Source organism: Alosa alosa, chromosome 20, assembly GCF_017589495.1.
Source record: "Alosa alosa isolate M-15738 ecotype Scorff River chromosome 20, AALO_Geno_1.1, whole genome shotgun sequence".
Lineage (NCBI taxonomy): Eukaryota > Metazoa > Chordata > Actinopteri > Clupeiformes > Clupeidae > Alosa > Alosa alosa.
This window is the reverse complement of record NC_063208.1, coordinates 23,551,815-23,569,928: the sequence shown is the minus strand read 5'-3', so window position 1 is coordinate 23,569,928 and position 18,114 is coordinate 23,551,815. Positions and strand designations below refer to the sequence as shown.

The 18,114-nt window shown below is 46.4% G+C and overlaps 1 protein-coding gene across 1 annotated transcript in view; it reads left to right on the top strand.

Moving 5' to 3' along the window:
• Positions 1 to 141: 141 nt before the first annotated feature.
• Positions 142 to 18,114, top strand: part of ppp1r9a (protein phosphatase 1, regulatory subunit 9A) — a 46,733-nt gene continuing 28,760 nt past the window's right edge. The window contains 5 exon segments of the mRNA XM_048229297.1: positions 142 to 368; positions 1,665 to 2,174; positions 2,176 to 3,123; positions 15,804 to 15,936; positions 16,408 to 16,528. Of these exon segments, the coding sequence (XP_048085254.1) occupies positions 1,761 to 2,174; positions 2,176 to 3,123; positions 15,804 to 15,936; positions 16,408 to 16,528 (1,616 nt within the window). The 5' untranslated portion in view covers positions 142 to 368; positions 1,665 to 1,760.

Here is an 18,114-nt window from a genome sequence, read left to right as displayed (position 1 = left end):
AATGGTTTTATGTTTTGTAATGTATGAATTTATAATTGGTGATATAAAATGTATTTATTCGACCTGTTCCTGAAGGCTCTTGATAATTTCACTGCATGAACACCCCTTTTTGGCAATGGCAGCATCACCCATTGCCTGCAATGGCGTTGTCTGGCAGTGTGTAGGACCCCGGCTTGTGTGTCAAATTGTTCCAATACGATGGCGAAGTATCGAAGCACTGGTGCGGTACATCTGACCAGTCTGTAAAGAAATAATCTGTAGAAGAATGTAGTCAAACATTCAAAGGAAATAATATCGATGAATTATCCGCAGAGCAATGTTTCTTTGCATGAGGAATTGGTCAAAACATCAATTTTGAACGAGGCAAGGTAAGTGACTCTTTTGTTTTGAACATTGTAGCAACAGCCATAGCGTGGCAAAACTGACAACTTCTGCTTTTCTAAACTGTTAGGATCTCGTCACATTTGGTTTGTTTATCGAGTTGAAAGTAGTCTTTGAAAAAGCCCGGTGATGTTATTTCATTTGTGGATGGAGCTGTCATGCCATGTCCTGTGCAGACGCTTGGGCTCAGACCCTGTGCGGCGCATAAGCTTCACCACATGATGTTAAGCGTTGCAGTTTTGTTATACTTATTTCATTCAAGTTAAGACTTAACCGTTATGGGTCAAGCCTGCAGTGGAGAGACTATTTGCCGCTGTAATTAACGTGGGAAGGAATTGTTTGTAGGGTTTTTTGCCAAGGATTTATTTGCCGCATTTGCTGATTATTGCTATTTGACATTTCGGTGACACACATCTTGTAGTGAACGTTGGCGATCAGTCTGCCGGTCACATTTTCTTTAGAAAGCCTTTGTTTCCAAGTGAAATACCAGGTAGCCTAATGTTGTGTGCCTGCCCGCTGGATAGACGAGCTTTACAGTTTTAAACCTAAGGTAGGACATGTTTCTTCAGTCAAGCTTGCTGTTCCTGTCTGCTGGTATCCTATTAGTGGAATTAAACTCCGACCTGCTTATGATTGTAGTGTTGATACAAACTAATAAATACGTAGTTTAACTAAAAAGTACGTGAATAACAGATGCAGGTGTTGTACATCTCAATGCGACGCGACGTTACCCCAGTGAGCGAGCTCGATGTATGCGTTGAAATTTAAAACCGTGAGACATTGTAATGGTCCATTAATAAATTACATCAAAATCTGCACACTTATTCACAATTATAGAGAATATCAGCATCAAACACTCATCTGTCTTCTGTGATAGGCGAAAGGGGAAGGATCTGGACCGCAGAATAAAGATTATGGTTACATTCTTATCTGCATTTGTAGGCTATAATAATAATAATAATAATAATAATAATAAAAACACCTTTTAAAGCATTGCAAGGAATCATGTGCTCTCTGCGTTGTTGAAGAGGCTGCTTGTGATGGTGTGCATGCGTGGGATCATTTAAAAACAAACGATGTTATAACCCAAGTAGGCTACTCCTCTTGACTGTGGCCCAGCCACTTTTACCACACTACCACAACCATAGTGCTCAAGGACAGTGTGGGCTATTAGCGTTTCTGTTTGTGAATGAAATGTGTCATAAATAGATTATAATGACATTAATAACTATTGTAAGTAAAATACATGTTTAATTTGTATTTTTTCTGAATGCTTTATGTAGAGCTCTCCAGTATTCATGCCAGAATGTGAGACCTCACAGAAATGACAGTGATTTGGAATGGTACCACTGAAGTGAGACCCTTCCCTTGAAGTGAACATGCTGAAGACTGAGGCCTCGGCGGAGAGGACCACTCTTCGCAGTGCTTCCCCACACCGGAATGCCTACAGGGCAGAATTCCAGGCACTGAAAAAGGCCTTCGACCAGCCCCGTCAGGATGACGACCCGTCCAAGCATAAGGACCCCGAGCGGATCCGGCAGCCCCGCGGCCGGCAGTATGGTGGCCACGTCAGCCGTATCAAGGACATGTTCATGCAGCTGGGCACAGAGGGCGCCAGTGCCACCAAAAGCCCGAGGGGCGATACGTCCCCGCAGAAGCTCACCAAGCCCACCAACTTTGTCAACCGGACCGACGGGTCGGTGATTAAGCTCCAGCATGGCACAATGGAGCGCTCCGGGAGCAATTCCAAGTTCTCGGAGACCAGGAAGTTGTTTGAGCAGCACTCCCGTGGCTGCGTCCCAGTCTCCCGTCTCCTCCTTCAGCCGGGACAAGCGAGGCTCCCACGAGAACCTGGACGACTGGAGAGGGCCGCGTTCAAACCGGGGCAGCACTGACTCGCTGGACTCCCTGTGTTCGCGGACCGAGGCCTCGTCCCCTACGGTGAGCCAGCTGAGCGCCGTGTTCGAGAGCGCCGAACGCGGGCAGCACGGGCCAGCCTCGCTGCTCCGCCGGAGCCACAGCGCAGGCCGGGCACTCTGCTCACCAGACAGCCACCACCACCACCACGGGGACCTGAGTGAGGACGACAGCAGCCTGCGCCAGTCACCGGTGCGCGGGGTCTACAGGACCCGGATCGGAGGAGGTAAGCTGCCCGTGTCGTCGTCCTCCGAAGATCTGCTCAGCCCGAGCCCGTTAGCAGAGGTGGTGGAGCAGAGGAGGCAGGAAAGGGAGAGGAAGCTCGGGCGAAAGATCGAAGAGATAGCCAAGGATGAAGAGGATGACCAGAAGGGCCCGACGAGCTCGGAAGAGGTGGACGGAGTATCGGATGAGAAACAGGATGGCCAGACTCCCAGTGCAAACGATGTCTGTGCAGACTCCTCTCAGCTGAGCAAGACTGACGTCAACAAGAGTCTCCAGGAAACTCCTGAAAGTGCTGACACAAAGCCACTGGATGATGCCATAGAGAACCACGAGGACGAAAAGAAGGCACCGCGGATTTCAGCAGAGGATCTGGCAGAAGAACCCGATGAGGAATACTGCGGCAACGAGAGGGTGATTTTCAACGCGGATGGAGACGCCTGCTACCAGGGCTGGGGCGAGAGTTGCACGGATGAGGATGGTGACGACGACGTGATCTACGACCCAGGGTCAGAGGTCACGGAAATCCAGGGCCTTCCTGAGGAGCAGGAGGACGACGTGCCTCAGGGGAGAAAGATTCGATTCAGCTCTGCTCCCATGACAGTAAGTTTATCGCTAGCCGGTACCTTGCCTCTGCCACTCTCTGCCTCTGTGCTGAGTGCAGTTTGACATTAAACAAATGCGTTTAGGTGAAATTGATTTCATAATTCCTTTGACCATAACCCCTTATCCATTAGCTCTCTCTCTCTTTCTCTCTCTCATATCCCGCCCGCCACAGCCAGCACGCTCCTGGCTTCGGACATACAGCTCACAGATAATGTAATCTGCCCCTGGCATTAATGTACCTTTATTGATTTGCTTAACATATATACCTTCAGCAAGTCACCATATCGGCTGATCATTGCAGGGCATTTTGGATAATGAGGTGCCTGTGTGCTGGAGTGGTATGAGGAGAGCCCAGTGCCTGCTGGGAAGAGTGCAGACACAAACAACTGCCTCTTCAGAAGTCATTTTGGCTGAGGTCTTTGTTGGTTTTTCAGACTCTGGCTTTGAGCACTTGCCTGGTGTGCTTTTATTCCTTGCTCTCTCTTTCTCTCCCACACACAATGACAAACACATTTAAAAATGTCAGACATGTATGCACATTCAGTAATGCACACACACACACACACACACACACACACACACACACACACACACACACACACACACACACACAAACACACACATATACTCAGGGAACTTTTCCAGACATGCAGACCCATCGCCAGGTGTGAAATGGACTGAATGCACTATGCTCAGCTTGTTTCAAGGTTAGAGAGGGAGATGGCAATTGCTGTCTGTTTGGTTTCGCTGCATTTGTTAAAGTGAGTGGGTTATAAGAAGCATGGAGCATTAGGCTAAAGCAGTGGAGAACCCTAATAGTCTTTTGATTTAAGATGTTTGCCACAACCATATGAGCCACTGTATCAGTATTAATTCAGTCTCCCCAGGCTTCATCATGATGAGATAATCAAACCTTTACGTGTATAAAGGAAAAGTATGTACAGTGTTTTTATGGCTTGTAATAGCTTTGTTTTCTTATTTTCCCATTGATTGGCCAGTGTTTTGAACTACACCATACAGTAAACTGCTGCTCCTGAGACCTAGCATGGTTTAGCTAATTATAGCAATCAGTGGTTGGCTTGTTGGGTTCAAGGAAAAGGAGGGAGGTACAAGAGGTACAAGAAAGCAAATATTTTCTTGATTGGGATCAATCCCTAATCGCTGCAGAACAATTACTCCAGTTTTCTCCTTGGGGAAGGGGAAGGGGGTGGAGGCAAAGCTGAAAACGTGACAGGAGCCGGGTGACTGCCTTTTGCACAAGCTGCGGTCCTCGAGAGTCGAGAGTGCACTGGGTTTAGCCTCAGGAAAGGTCAGGCTCTCCTCTTCCTCTCTTTCTCTTCCTCCTCTTCCTCTCTCTCTTTTTTCTCACTCCTTATGAAGTGCCTCATATTCTTGGAGTTCCTTAATCAGATCACATCCCCACGCTATGTACGCTCAATTTTAATTCTCAGATTAATCTGCTAATTATAAACTAGATATATAGGTCCTCCCTACTGCCCATTTTGCTCCTTGTGGGTTGTCTTGTAGAAACAGTGATATACTCTGTTACCAGCTAACAGACTAGCATTCAGTGAGATTACAATAGCAAAACCCCAGCCTCAACCATTTAGCCGTGTACAGTTTACAGTAGCCATGCTGTAAATGCAAGGTGAACTCTTTTTGTCCTCTCACAGGTGTTATTCAGAGGGATTATCAGGCCTTTGGAAAAGTCTGCTGTGTGATTCAGGCTGGCTAGAGCAGTGTTGGAGTGGGATTGTTAGACCGTTCAAGGAATCTGTTTTCTCGTCAAAAGCCTGGGCCATTGCTCATTAATCATATGGAATATTTAACCGAGGCGCCCCCCGAGCTCGCCATGAACAAACAGGGCTCTGTCTTTTGTTCCAACAGCAGAAAGAGACACATATTGCCTGAAACGTGTCCCTTCAGCGGAATAGCTAGACACGAGGCAGGCTTAACCTCTGGCCCTGGGAGCGGAGACTACAAAGAAGACATTGAAAAAATGTCTTCAGTTAATCTGACTAAACACACCCCCACACACACCCACCCATCCGTGCATGTAATATTTCTTAGTGCTTCTTAAAGCGGATAAATCATTTCAACATCCAGGCTATTAAACCTTAATTAATCTAGAAATCTTACTCAGAGGCTGCAGTGAAAGCTGGCCTTACAGGCTGGGAGCTATAAGCACTCACTGTAAATTGAATTTATTCCCTCCCCCCTATTGACATGGAAAGATGTGTTTGTCAACCCAGAAGATGTGACACTGTATCTCACATTGCACACTTACTAGATGCTATATTTAACCATCAGTACTAAACTATCAGGTAACCGTGGTGTTTATAATCACCAGTAATGCTTTTCATACTACGCAATTAATTCAATAGCTGATTTATAACATGTTTATGATATTTGTATTAAACTATCCATGCCGTACGTAGCCACGTTGCTGACTAAACAGTCACTCTGCAAGCGGCCTTAGAGCACTAATACATGGAGCTCAGTCTATGATGCATTCCTGAATTCGGCTCCACACCTCTCCCTAATCCACTCAGCCATTTTGTTCAGTTAGTTCTCTCTCAGCACTCTGCTTGGTTATAGGAACATAATGTACTTTCCTCAGTCTAAGCACACAACTACTTTCGCTGGTCAGTTCTTTCCCGTTGTCCTGCCTGGATCTGATAGAGCTGGGAAATCCTATGGAAAATGTTTTGGACGAGTGTGGTGTATATGTGGTGTATACATATGCCTGGTCCAGAGAACACATGCACAAACTGTGGGTTTGTGTTTTACTAAGGTTGTGTGGTCATCTTTAAATTCAGTCACCCAGGAGCACTGTTGGGAAGCAGGTCTGCTGAGCTCCACAGTCAGTAAGATTATTCATCATGGCTTTGTTGCTCCTCCAAAGCAGGTTGATGCAAGGATACGCAGTACTAAAAGAGGACTCTTAAAAATAAAGGAAGACCTGCTGCACAATGGCATTAGAGTTTATACGTAACACAAACTTGATGCAAGCGATGGGACAAAAAAATCAATACGGCAATATATTGTGATACTTTGTTTTGTGGCGTATCTCTCTCTCTCTCTCTCTCTCTCTCTCTCTCTCTCTCTCTCTCTCTCTCTGTGTGTGTGTGCTTGGGCAGAGTTATACTTCCTTTTGTGATATGTTATTGATAGATGAGTTGGCACCAAGTATTGATATATTTACCAGATGCACAGGCCTGCAAAATGCATTTCCGTGTGTTCCACTTGTTACCAGTTTGACTTGCTGCAATGTCACTACTTTTCCTCATAGTGATGCTTCTCAACCACTATGTTTATCTTACTTTGTGAATCACCAATTTTCTGTATGCGGAAAAGTTATACAGGTAGCCAGAGCAAACATTGATACGAGCATTAAGATTCATACTGTTTGAAAAATAATACCATTCTAGTGGTATTTTTGTTTTCTGCTGAACAGCTTTTGTGAAAAAAAAAAAAACCGACGTCCTGTGGTTTGCTGTTTGTTGCCTGACCAGTAATGCTATCATTGTGATGGACAACCTATTGTGAGTGCCTGGGCTGCACATTCTTTGTTTCTCTATGATTTTCACAGCCAACGCAGCGCATACAGGACAGCACACCCTGTGCAGTAAGTGCACTGTCCTTGTTGTTGTAGTGTCAGCAACCTGTTCTGACCCTCTCTGAGGCTGCAGGGAAAGTGTTGTGTCACTGCAGAGCTAGCTCGGGGCGCTCTTGCTATTTCCCGGTTTGGAAGTGAGTGCAATCTGAAGGGCCTCAGTGCTGCTGAATGAGCGCTGAAATGAGTAAGCAGTAATTGCATACTTCACTCTGCTCTGTCATAAGCCTGATGTGTGAACATTTCCTGCCTTGTGTGTGTGTGTGTGGGTGTGTGTGTGTGTGTGCATGTGCTCTAGTGCTACCTTGTATACCCAAAATCTCACATTTTGAGATTAATACACTTGTGATGTGCAATATGACTTATGACTTAAGTGCCCATTTGACATTTGATGTTTCAACAGCAAATTGTAAAGCATGTTCTAATATCAAAATATCAGTGATTGGAAAGGAATTTTGAAATAGCTATTACTGGCAGTATGTGGTTGCTACATATCCTGAATCTACTACTGAGAAATCTGCATCGTTATGTTGTGAAGCGCTAGCCTAGCTACCAATTGCTAACACCGATTCTGTTCAGTCATGCAGCCAGGTTGTGGTGGACATCACCTTGGACCGCGACGTGTCTGACTTTCCTCATCCACAGCAAAGCAGCTGTGCTACTGCCGTCACGCTGTCCTGTGTTCTCACCACAGCTTGAGTTCTCCTCTCTCCCTCCCTCCCTCCATCTTTCATTCAAGCGTAATCAGGTTTGAGCTCAGCCTGATCTGACCCGTACCAGCAGATTATCCCCTCGCCCTGTGAGCAATGTAAATCGGTATTCACTCATTTGTGTCAGTATGTAAACACGCTCTACAATGTGGTTTTCCCATGTTCACGTAAATGGGCTTAGCCTGCTGGAAAAACTGCAGGATCTGTAGGTCCCTTCCCAAATGATTTGAACAGGAATTCCTCATGAGTTAATGATTCAGAGTCTATATTGAGGCGTTTTGAGCAGGAGGGCTTGAGCTGATGTTTAGATCGAGCGTAGAAATGGGCTCACTGATGCCTGAGAGAGTAAATGACATCCCATAATCTTATGGCCTCTCTAAAGACTCTCAAACATCAGTATTTCATTTAGATTTAACACAGGCTCATATTTATTTGGGGTCTGGCATCTGAGTACACTGTATGTGTGTAGAAAAGACTTCAGAGCGTAGCACTCTGGGATTTTTGGAGTGTGTGTGTGTGTGTGTCTGTGTGTGTGTGTGTGTGAGGGTTCTATAATTGGTGTAATATAGTCACTATGTTTTACTCTTGCTTTAAACACCTCACCATTTTTTATGTCTAGCATAAACTGCGCAGAGAGTCAAGTTTTACCATGTGGTGTCTTGAGATAGAAGCAGCCTTGGTGCTGCTGCTGCCATATTTCCTTTGTTCAGAAGGAGAGAGTGAAAATTGAGGAAATAAAAGGTTTTTCTGTTGTCTTATTTTTAGGCCCGAAGGATTTTCACAACATTTCTGGATTAGCTTCCGCCTCACCAAATGCTGAGTTCTCTCAAAACCGGAGAAGCCAGTTCAGAATTATGCAATTTGTTATCCTGCATTTTTCTGGGAAAGAACCTAAGGTTTGTAGAGAAAGTGTGATCAACAGTGAACAAATGGTCCCTCTTGTCTGACTGCTGTCAGACTATTAATGTTATGATAAATCTGGAGGACAGCCTAATGAAATGTATTTAAGGTTTATTTAGACATGGACAGTGAACATTAATAAACATAAAAAATGTAACGCGCCAGAATTAGCCAAAATGGCTATTTTGCATCTGTTGTCCATTGGCCGATGTTAACAGGCCAGATGTGCCTAAAAGAAACTACACACATCATTGTATCGGGGAAGTGAAATCAGGTATACCCTTTGGAGTATCTCCCGCCAAACCTTTAAAGCTTGGCATAGTGGCGGAGGTCTATATATGTCTGGGTTGTGTATTATTAATAGCATGGCATTTTTGTTTGCTTGTTTTGGTGACACTGGAGCCTCGGGGAGCTGAATTTTTAACGATCTGGGAAACACAAGCCCTGCTCTGTGGTTTTAGGGGCCGGGCTGGGTCGATGCGGACGGTCACTGGCAGCAGTATATGGACATGGGTGAAAGGTACGGCGGCAGGCCCCGTGGTCAAGCACAAGCGTCCCGTATTGTTTTGATGGCCGAGCCAGCTGAGAACAAGGAGGTGTTGAGTGCTGACACAGTGCCCTGCTTTGTGGAGATGCGACTGGCACAGTTGTGCTGAATTTGAAATTCACTCTTCAGCACTGCCATGCAATGCAGTCTGATGAGACATGAGAACCCCTCCAGAGCACGCACAGATATTGTTGGTTTGTCTTATTGTTTGTAAACATTATAAATCATTTTTATTTTGTTTGTGAAGGTTCACCTTCAATGCCCCTTAGCACTCCATAACCATCCCCTCAGAGATTCTGTTCTCTGACATTATGAAGATCTGGAGTCTGGAGACATTTTCTAAAAGCTCTCAGGCACCAGTCTCATGGGAAGCTTATGAGCATGAAACAAAAACAAATGACGCCATTCATCCACAACAAATTAGCCTTCATAAGCTCCTTGGTCAAGGCTCATGAATTAAATACTTTTTTTCCGCCTTCCATTGTCAAAGCGACTCAGCGAATGCCACTGCCTCCCACTCTTAGCCGTCTAAAATGATAAATGAAGAAACCAGTTGTGTAGTTTCTAAAGTGGTTGAGATGTTGATTCTCATGCATTGGGTTCCTCAGTGAGAGTTCTTTTTGGGTCACTCTGGTGGGCTGTTATTGTAGGTGGGAGTCTGGGCACTTGGTTGTAACACACCACAGCAACAGGGATTAAAAAGAAGGGTGGAAAAGAATGCTTTCCTTGGTATGATAAGCCGTCTTACAGAGTCAGCTACTTGCTTCAAGGCACTGAGGTAAATAAACCTGCATTTTCCTCCCAGGCCAGGCATTTTCAGATGCAATAGACCTTTTTCTTTCCCTGATGTATAGTGAAACACTGACGGGGAAAGTCTGAAACCTGAAAAGCCAAACTGACATCTGCATTGCTATGTAGATTCGGCTGTTTGGAATTCTCTATAGTCAGAGCCTTAGTGCCTGAGTCATCTAGTCACATAGCTTTCTGCTGCTTTCTTCCTCTCTTAAAGACAGGCTAAATCTTTATTTTATGTGCCTGAGGAAAACCGATAGGGTACCTCTATTGTATCATATAATGCTATTGTAGCACCTAACATTTAGCATGAAATACCTGTGGAACATGTGCATGACTCATCAAATCCCTTAGCATCTTTGCAAGACCGATGTCTAGCCTCCATGCCGCTAGTTTGCCAAACCCCATGTGAAAGGAGGGCGCATCAGAGCACCTGCTGCACAGAAGCATGAAAATGGAGGCTCCTTTTTAATGAAGAAACTTGTGGTGTGGACCCAGAGTGCGAGCCAGAATGACTCAACTCTTTGGCCTGGAGTCCACATGATGGTCTGCTGGTGTTAATGCGATGCTGAGTCGGCCCTGCAGGCGCGCCGTGAGCCATCGCTAATCCGCCGCGGTGAGGCTTTTGGTAGGCGGCCACGGTCACGGCCCGGGCACCCCACCACCCCCTCCCCCCTCTGTTTGGACTGGCACCTCAGCAGCACCGCGAGAGCCCTGGCACCGTGTGACCGGAGTGGCATTTAATGCGATAAGCAGCGGCGAGGCCGCGCCAAGCCAGCGCCAAGGCGCCATGCGGTGCCATGTTAGGCAGCGATACAAGTGGCCACATGCTGCTCTTCCAGACGTACACACACACACACACACACACACACACACACATACACGCTGGACACAGACAGACGTGTAACACCTACAGACATATGTGTTCTCCCTCCCACACAGATAAACACACACAGGCCTGTAGTACACATTACTCACCCATACAGAAACACAGTCTTACGCAATCAGACAGAATCCGCCCTCTCAGAGAAATGCACACAAACACACACACACACACACACACACACAGTATAGGAGTACAGCACTCTCCCAGATGTAAGCACAGTGTTACACACATACACACACTCACACGTGCAGCCAACACACACACACACACACACACACACAAATACACTCTTCACTCCTTTTGCTCCCCCTGTCTTGCTCCCCTCTAGCCCTGCCTCCCTTTCAGCTAATCCGATAGACTGTGCCTGACGGAAAATGCTGCCATCCACATTTTGCCCCCTCAAAAAAAAAGAAAAGAAAGAAAACCCAGAGCACAGCCTTGGTTGAGCAGGCATGCAATGGATGAGTGGCGATTAAGCAGCAACAGCAGCAGCAGCAGCAGTGCAAGGAGGCTGCGAAGTAAACAGGAAGTGAGCGCAGTCACTCAGGCGGGACGGGCAGCGTGGGTGCACGTAGCGAGCGTGGGCGTGAAACAGCGGCGGCGACGACGGTGGTGACGGCGACGACGCAGTCCTGCGGAGCGACAGCCTTGCGAGGGACATGCTGGCAGCATACACCAACTGATTAGTGAGACAAGGAGAGAGAGAGAGAGACAGAGACAGAGAGAGGGATTACATGTAAGAAAAAAGCTATAAACAGAGGAGGAGGAAGACATAAGAGTGGAAGAGGTTGTGAGGGGAGAGACAGACAGGGCAGAGAGAGAGTGAGACGGAGAAAGGGAAGACAGTGTGTAATGTCATAAGGGAACGGGGGGATGAAGTGAGACAGGGAGAGGAAGAGATGAGGTTGAGCTGGGGCTGGTGGAGGTTGGAAGAGACAGAGATAGATTGTGCCTGAGAGGCTCTTACTGGAAGCAGTTGGAGAGCATCTCTAGCCTGCACAAGATGAATATGAATTTGAGGAAGGAGTGAAGAAAAGTGCAGCCGTTCCTGACAGCTCATCTCCAGGCACGCGCTGTGCTGTGCTGTGCTGTGCTGTGCTGTGCTGTGCTGTGCAGGCACCAGAAAATCCCCGGCACCTCTGCCGCCCTGCTCCAAACGCAGCGAGAAGTGTCATTTAGATTCTCCCAGCACAACACAAAACATACTTCACTTCACATTGCTTTGATTAATTTTCTGTTGATCAAATGCTATGAGAGACAGGGAAAGGGAGAAAGCAAGAAAAAGGGGGGGGGGCTACTGCCTTATGATGGCGAGACCAAAGAGAATGAGCATGTTTTTGTTTTGTGTTTTTTTTGTGAGACGTCAACGGCCTCGAGCATCGATCAAAAGGCTGGCTAATGAGATGAGAGATGGATGGCGGAGATGGAGGGGAGCGGAGAGGTGAAATGAAACGAAACGGAAGATTGGAGAAATCATTAAAGGCTTGCGGCTACAGCTAAGCTAAACTAGTGCTGAGTCATCATAGGGATCTCTTGACAACTAATGAGATCTAGCATTCATGGTTGGGCCTGCGTGGGGGCAATGCACAGTTTAGTCATCAATGTTAGTTGGTTCATACATTTCTAGCCGTCGTCAGATCCCCAAAGCTACCTTTGAGCCAGTAGAAGCATGCTTCTGCATCTCTTCAAAATGAACATCTGAATGGTTTAGCATGATTTCATCTATGTTCCTTGCTGTCACCATCACACCTCTAAAGTTAAATATCTAGCTCATTTATCCAAGTAAATCTGACAAACACACATCACACCATGCTTGTACCTTGTTAATGGGGGATTGGTATGGGCGAGTGCAGAGCAGTAGTAGTAGCAGTAGTTGTAATGGAAGTAAGTTGCCTCTTCAGACATAACCCCCTCGGACACTGTTTACTCCTGAGGTAATAGTGGAAACAGCAGACAACACCGTTCAATGGTAAAGAGAGCCAGGGCAGGAAGGGAAGTTAATCAATAAAGTGCAACATGACATTTCACACAGATGACTCTGTATTTAGGGAAACCCTAAAGTTTAAAGTCATGGCCGCTTCTCTCTCCACTGCTCTGGCCTATATTCCAAATAGATCTGGTATATTGGCGTCTATCTATATTGATGCTGGACCCTAACCAGGTCAGAGGATGTGCATATACTGGCTGCAGTACAGCCATTAGCGCTGGAGGTGGAGGATGACTGGGGCCGCCTGACCGCTAGGCCATGGTCCAGGGGGGTGGGGGAAGTGGCTGTTCCGTTATTGGCTTCCTGTAGAGGGTGGACAGTGTGTCAGTGGGAGTTTTGAGGTGAGATGGATACTAGGGGGTGCAGTTACAGTTAATGATGTGAAGAATGTTCCGGAGACTGTTCTCTTCTCTGCTTGCCTGGCAGGGCCGGCTGTTGATGGAGCTGAGGCGTCAGACCACTTTAGCTGGAGCGTGTCTGCCCTGGTGATGTTCTCTGGGGAGGGCAAGAGGCTGCACTCTGTCTGTTGATCTTTTCCCTCCATCTCTCACTCTGTCTCTCACTCTCATTTTGTTTTTATGATACTGTGCCTATTTTCAAGTCTGTCTCCTGCTTTGTGACCTTGCTCTCTCTCTCTCTCTCTCTCTCTCTATCTATCCCCTGTTGGCTCTATTTCTCCTGCGTGTTTTTCTCTTCCCCACTGTTTCTCGTTCCTTTTGCCTCTCTCTCTCTCTCGCTCTCTGTTTATGTTCTCTAAGCAGTAGTTCATATGAATTGTCGGTGTATTGTTCATATCTGACACCTTATGTATTCCCCCTGCTCATAGATATGTTCAGCTGTAGTCGAGCACGGTGGTTGAGCCCAGGCTTTATGGCCTAATTCAACAAGCTGCCTTCACTTCTGGCTGCGTTTCAACTCTATCACACTGTGTGGCGAAGACCTTGAAGGTTAAAGACTTTCACCGCTTTTCAGTCTCTCCCTCTCTTCTCTCCCTCCCTTCCCCCCTCTCCTCTCTCTCTCTCTCTCCCCTCTCCCTCTCTGTCATGCCATCTATTGCTCTCTCTGTCTCTCTCACACAGTTACAGTCTTCATTTCGTTCCTCGTGCTCCTCCTGCTGCACACTAGTCATTTTGGCCATGTGTGTGTTTCTTTAATAATGCATCGGCTCCTTATCACTCTAAATGATTGATGATGGGAACTTCAGAGACAATGCTCCGTAGGCGATTTTCTTAGCGTAGCCATCTTTCAAACTGTGTGTATCTAAGGCAGACATCGTGTCAGTTCTTACTGTGGACCAGACTTATTCACCTCCTTGGCTTTTTGCCTTTGTAATGCACAATTACGACGCATTGTATAGGTCTAGTTTTCCTAGCAGATGATGCGGCATGAGTTGAAAGAGGCCCTAGTCATTTGTCTCAGGAGGGCCTGAATGGCACCTTGTTGTACACGCCACATGCTTATTGGCTGATAGATTGCCACAATTAACCCAAATACCTGCGGTGGGATAACCAGGTGAAGGGGATGCTGTTACTGTCAAGGTTGGCAGGAATGAAGGCAGTGTCTCCATCTGTCTCTGTGTGTGTGTGTGTTTAATGTTCATACCTAGATATATGTGTGTGTGTGTGTGTGTGTGTGTGTGTGTGTGTGTGTGTGTGTGTGATGTGCATGCATGATTTGTGCTTGATATACTGTGTGTGTGTGTGTGTGTGTGTGTGTGTGTGTGTGTGTGTGTGTGTGTGTGTGTGTGTGTGTGTGTGTGTGTGTGTGTGTGTGTGATGTGTATGCATGATTTGTGCTTGATATACTGTGTGTGTGTGTGTGTGTGTGTGTGTGTGTGTGTGTGTGTGTGTGTGTGTGATGTGTATGCATGATTTGTGCTTGATATACTGTGTGTGTGTGTGTGTGTGTGTATGCACGTGCTGTGTTACCCTCTTGGCCCCACATTTGCACCTCAGCGCTCTGCGGGGCCGGTGACGTGAATATGAGGTGACGCGCGCGCTTTAGGAGACGTGGCAGTGCCATCACGTTTCCCCAGTCAAAAAGATGAAGAGTGACAGCACTCCCCTCTGCCCCCTAATTGTATTGATCACTGGCCTTCTCCTCCAATACCATGTTGGACAGCTGCGAGGATTGTATCGCATTCCTGTAGCTCTGCACTGAAAAGCTGGCAATACCATGGCCTTGGATGTAATTCTCTCATAGAGACACTCACATACAAATTCACAGTGATGTGTGGTGTCATGTGGGATAAATCCACAAACTCTGCCTCAGACAGTGTGAAATGTATCCCAGTATCCCGTATTTCATGCTATGGACAATTAAAAAATGGTGGTTCCACTGCGCTTCTGGAAACCATCCGGCACTTCATGGGAGAGGACCGGTCATGCAGTAAAATTAAAAGGATCAGATTCCTTTATTATTAGATTGCTTATTTTTTATCTTAGAACAGCGCAGCATGGACTCTGATGAAGATGTAACCACATTGAAGTGTTAGTCAATTTGATAAAAGGTAGATGCTATATAGGCTAAATAAATGAATGAACACCCACCCAGCAGTATGTGCCGTCTCAGTGAATATATAGTCACTCTCATTCTCAATGAGATCCTCACCTGCCTGTATGCAGATGGTAGCGCATGACCTGAAGGAGGCCAAGCATGAGTGTGCTCTCTTTCTCTCTTCTCCTGGTGTCACCTTGTGCCAGTTCAGAACCCGTTGTAGGTCACCTAATGTCTGTGTCCTTGCAGGAGGTTGAGGGAGAGGTAGAGTCAGCACGTGTCTTCATTTTTCTGAAACTAGACAAAAGTAGCCTGGTCTTTTTTTGTCCTCCTAATAGTGCTGGTGCTGATGACTCGCCACATTCGGTGAGCTCGGCTAGTAGTCAGTGGACACATTTGTCGATGCTGGCACCTTTTTTGGCACCTCACTGGTCACAGACAGCTGAGAGCTTAGGCTGGTTTACCAACCCTCCCTCCACACCCCCACACCCCTAATTCTGAACCCAAGTCAATCACATGCTAGTACACGTATCATAACCATGTGTAAAGCTGAGATGTTTGGTCTCATAAGTATTAGAATGAAACCACTGTTCCCCTCTTTCTCTCTCTCTCTCTCTCTCACACACACACACACACACACACACACACACTCTCTCACCAGAGCTCTCTTTAGAGCTGTGTGTAACATGACCTCCAAAAGGAACTAAGCCTTGCCTCTCTCTTTTTTTTTTTCTGTCGCGCAGGTTTTTAATACCTACTCAAATGAGGATTATGATCGCAGGAACGAGGAGGTGGATCCGGTGGCATCCTCGGCCGAGTACGAGCTCGAGAAGAGGGTCGAAAAGCTGGAGCTTTTCCCCGTGGAGCTGGAGAAAGGTGAGCTCCTTAGGCCGTCTCAGAGGCTGGCCCATAAAGAGGAGTATTGTTAGGTGTCAAGCCCTCTCTGAACGTCCTTATTTAACTCACCCCACAGGGACCTGGTATGGTTTTGCATGCTGGAACAGTCCACTTCCATAGAGTCACGTATATATATATATATATATATATACTGTATATGCTTCCGGGGATTAACATGAATGTCTTAATACAGATGTCAGTGCATAATCCTCAGTGGGTTTACTCACCCTTTATGTGCCATCAACCATTTTATCTAGTTGGTCTTTCATCCCTTCATTAATTTTACTGCTTCTATCCACATGATCTATCTACTCAGTTCCTACAGCAACCACCAACCCATTTTTGTCTATCCAGGCCTGTACATAAGGAATTCAGTTGTTAACTTTGCGTCAATAATGTGAGTTAATAGCATTAGTCGCTTGTCTGCCTTTTTCTCTGTGCCCTGTTCAGATGATGACGGCCTGGGCATCAGCATCATTGGCATGGGCGTGGGTGCCGACGCCGGGCTCGAGAAGCTGGGCATCTTTGTCAAGACCGTCATCAAGGGCGGAGCTGCTGAGAGGGACGGCAGGTAAGCGCATCATCAGCGTGCACGCCCCCCGCTGTTTGCCACCCGTGAACACAGCACTCCAGCAATCGGTGCCCAGATAGGGGATTAGCCTGTAAAAAAATCTTAAAATCAAATCGAAAGTGCAAAGGCACTTTTTATTGTGTGTGTGTTGTGTGTGTGTTGTGTGAGTATGTGTGTGTGTGTGTGTGGGGGGGGGGTGAGGCTGCAGCTGAGGAATTGGAGTCCGCAAGTGGGAGACGGGGCTTAGGGAGTTCAGGGAGGAGGCAGGGGGGAAGATCATAGTGCACAGCGGGGGCTACCTGTGTGTGTGTCACGACGGCTCACTTCCTGTGCGGCTCAATTTGATTTCCAACCGACGGGATTATCACGTCTCCCGTGGAGCTTGTCCTGGGAGAAACCGCATGAAAAGCTGGGAACCGTAGCGTAGGAGGTATCTGAGGGATGCAGGGAGAGATGATTGTGGGATCGCTTCTCATATCTCCGTCAGATGAAGCTAACGTAATTTTGTGTCTCATTCTTTTTCTTTCTCGCTGGAAGGGAGGCTGGCCGCCTCGATGGAATCTGAGGGTGGATCGCCTTGACAGCAGATTAGTGTAGAAAATGGAGAGAGAGAAAATGAGAGAGGAAGAAAGAAAGAGAGAGAGAGAAAGGAAGGCTGGGCATTCGGGGTCGCAGTGGGAGGAAAGGAGGGAAACGTTTGTTGCCCAGAATGCAATTTCCCCCCGTCATTAACCACCTGGTTGAGTCCGAGCTGGGAGTGCGGAGATATGCCCACAGAGCGCAGCGTCTTAATCCCTTCATCCCTTTGAGGGGTCTAATGATGTTGGGTCCTCACACGGGCAGCCATGTGCATTGGCATTACTCAGGAGAATCTGAGTGGAGCTCTGAGATTGTGTCTTTGTATGGGATGCAATGTATATTCTGATGAAGAAAGAAAAGTCCAGAGCTTAGTATCCAATATGAGGAGTGTACCCACCCAGTCCTGTGTTTCTGAGGTTCTTAGGTCTTAGTACTTTACTGCATCTATCTCAGAGACCTGGACCATGCTGCATTCTCCACTCAGTCTTCTAGTAAAAGGTTTAGAGAGGAACATTTGAGGATGAGAAGAATATATTTTAGTGCATGATGCAATGTGTAGAAACAGGGCAAAATTCAGTTAAAGTGTGTAGTGAAACAGAAAAAAATCCACATATGTGATCATGTGATTTGTAAATGCACATCCATAAAGGATGTATTTTTTACTCTGGTGAAGAATCCATGTCCTCCATTTCTGTTGTACAATAATATTTTGGACTAAGTAGGGTAAATATCACTGCAGTATTCACATAATAATGTGAACATCATTTTATATGCAAAATTACATCACCTCCAATGTCAACTAGTACCTCCTACACTACTGCTCTGCTATTTTATACATCCCCCTCACCCATGCTGGGAAGATGTTCTGCTTTGTGAGGCAAATTAAAGATAACATGATATAGAGTAGAAACGACTTTTGTTTTTTTACACATCAATTATTGATTTACTCGCTACATGTAATCTTAAATAGAGCACACAAGGTTGCTATGACTGACTAGAAGGGAGTG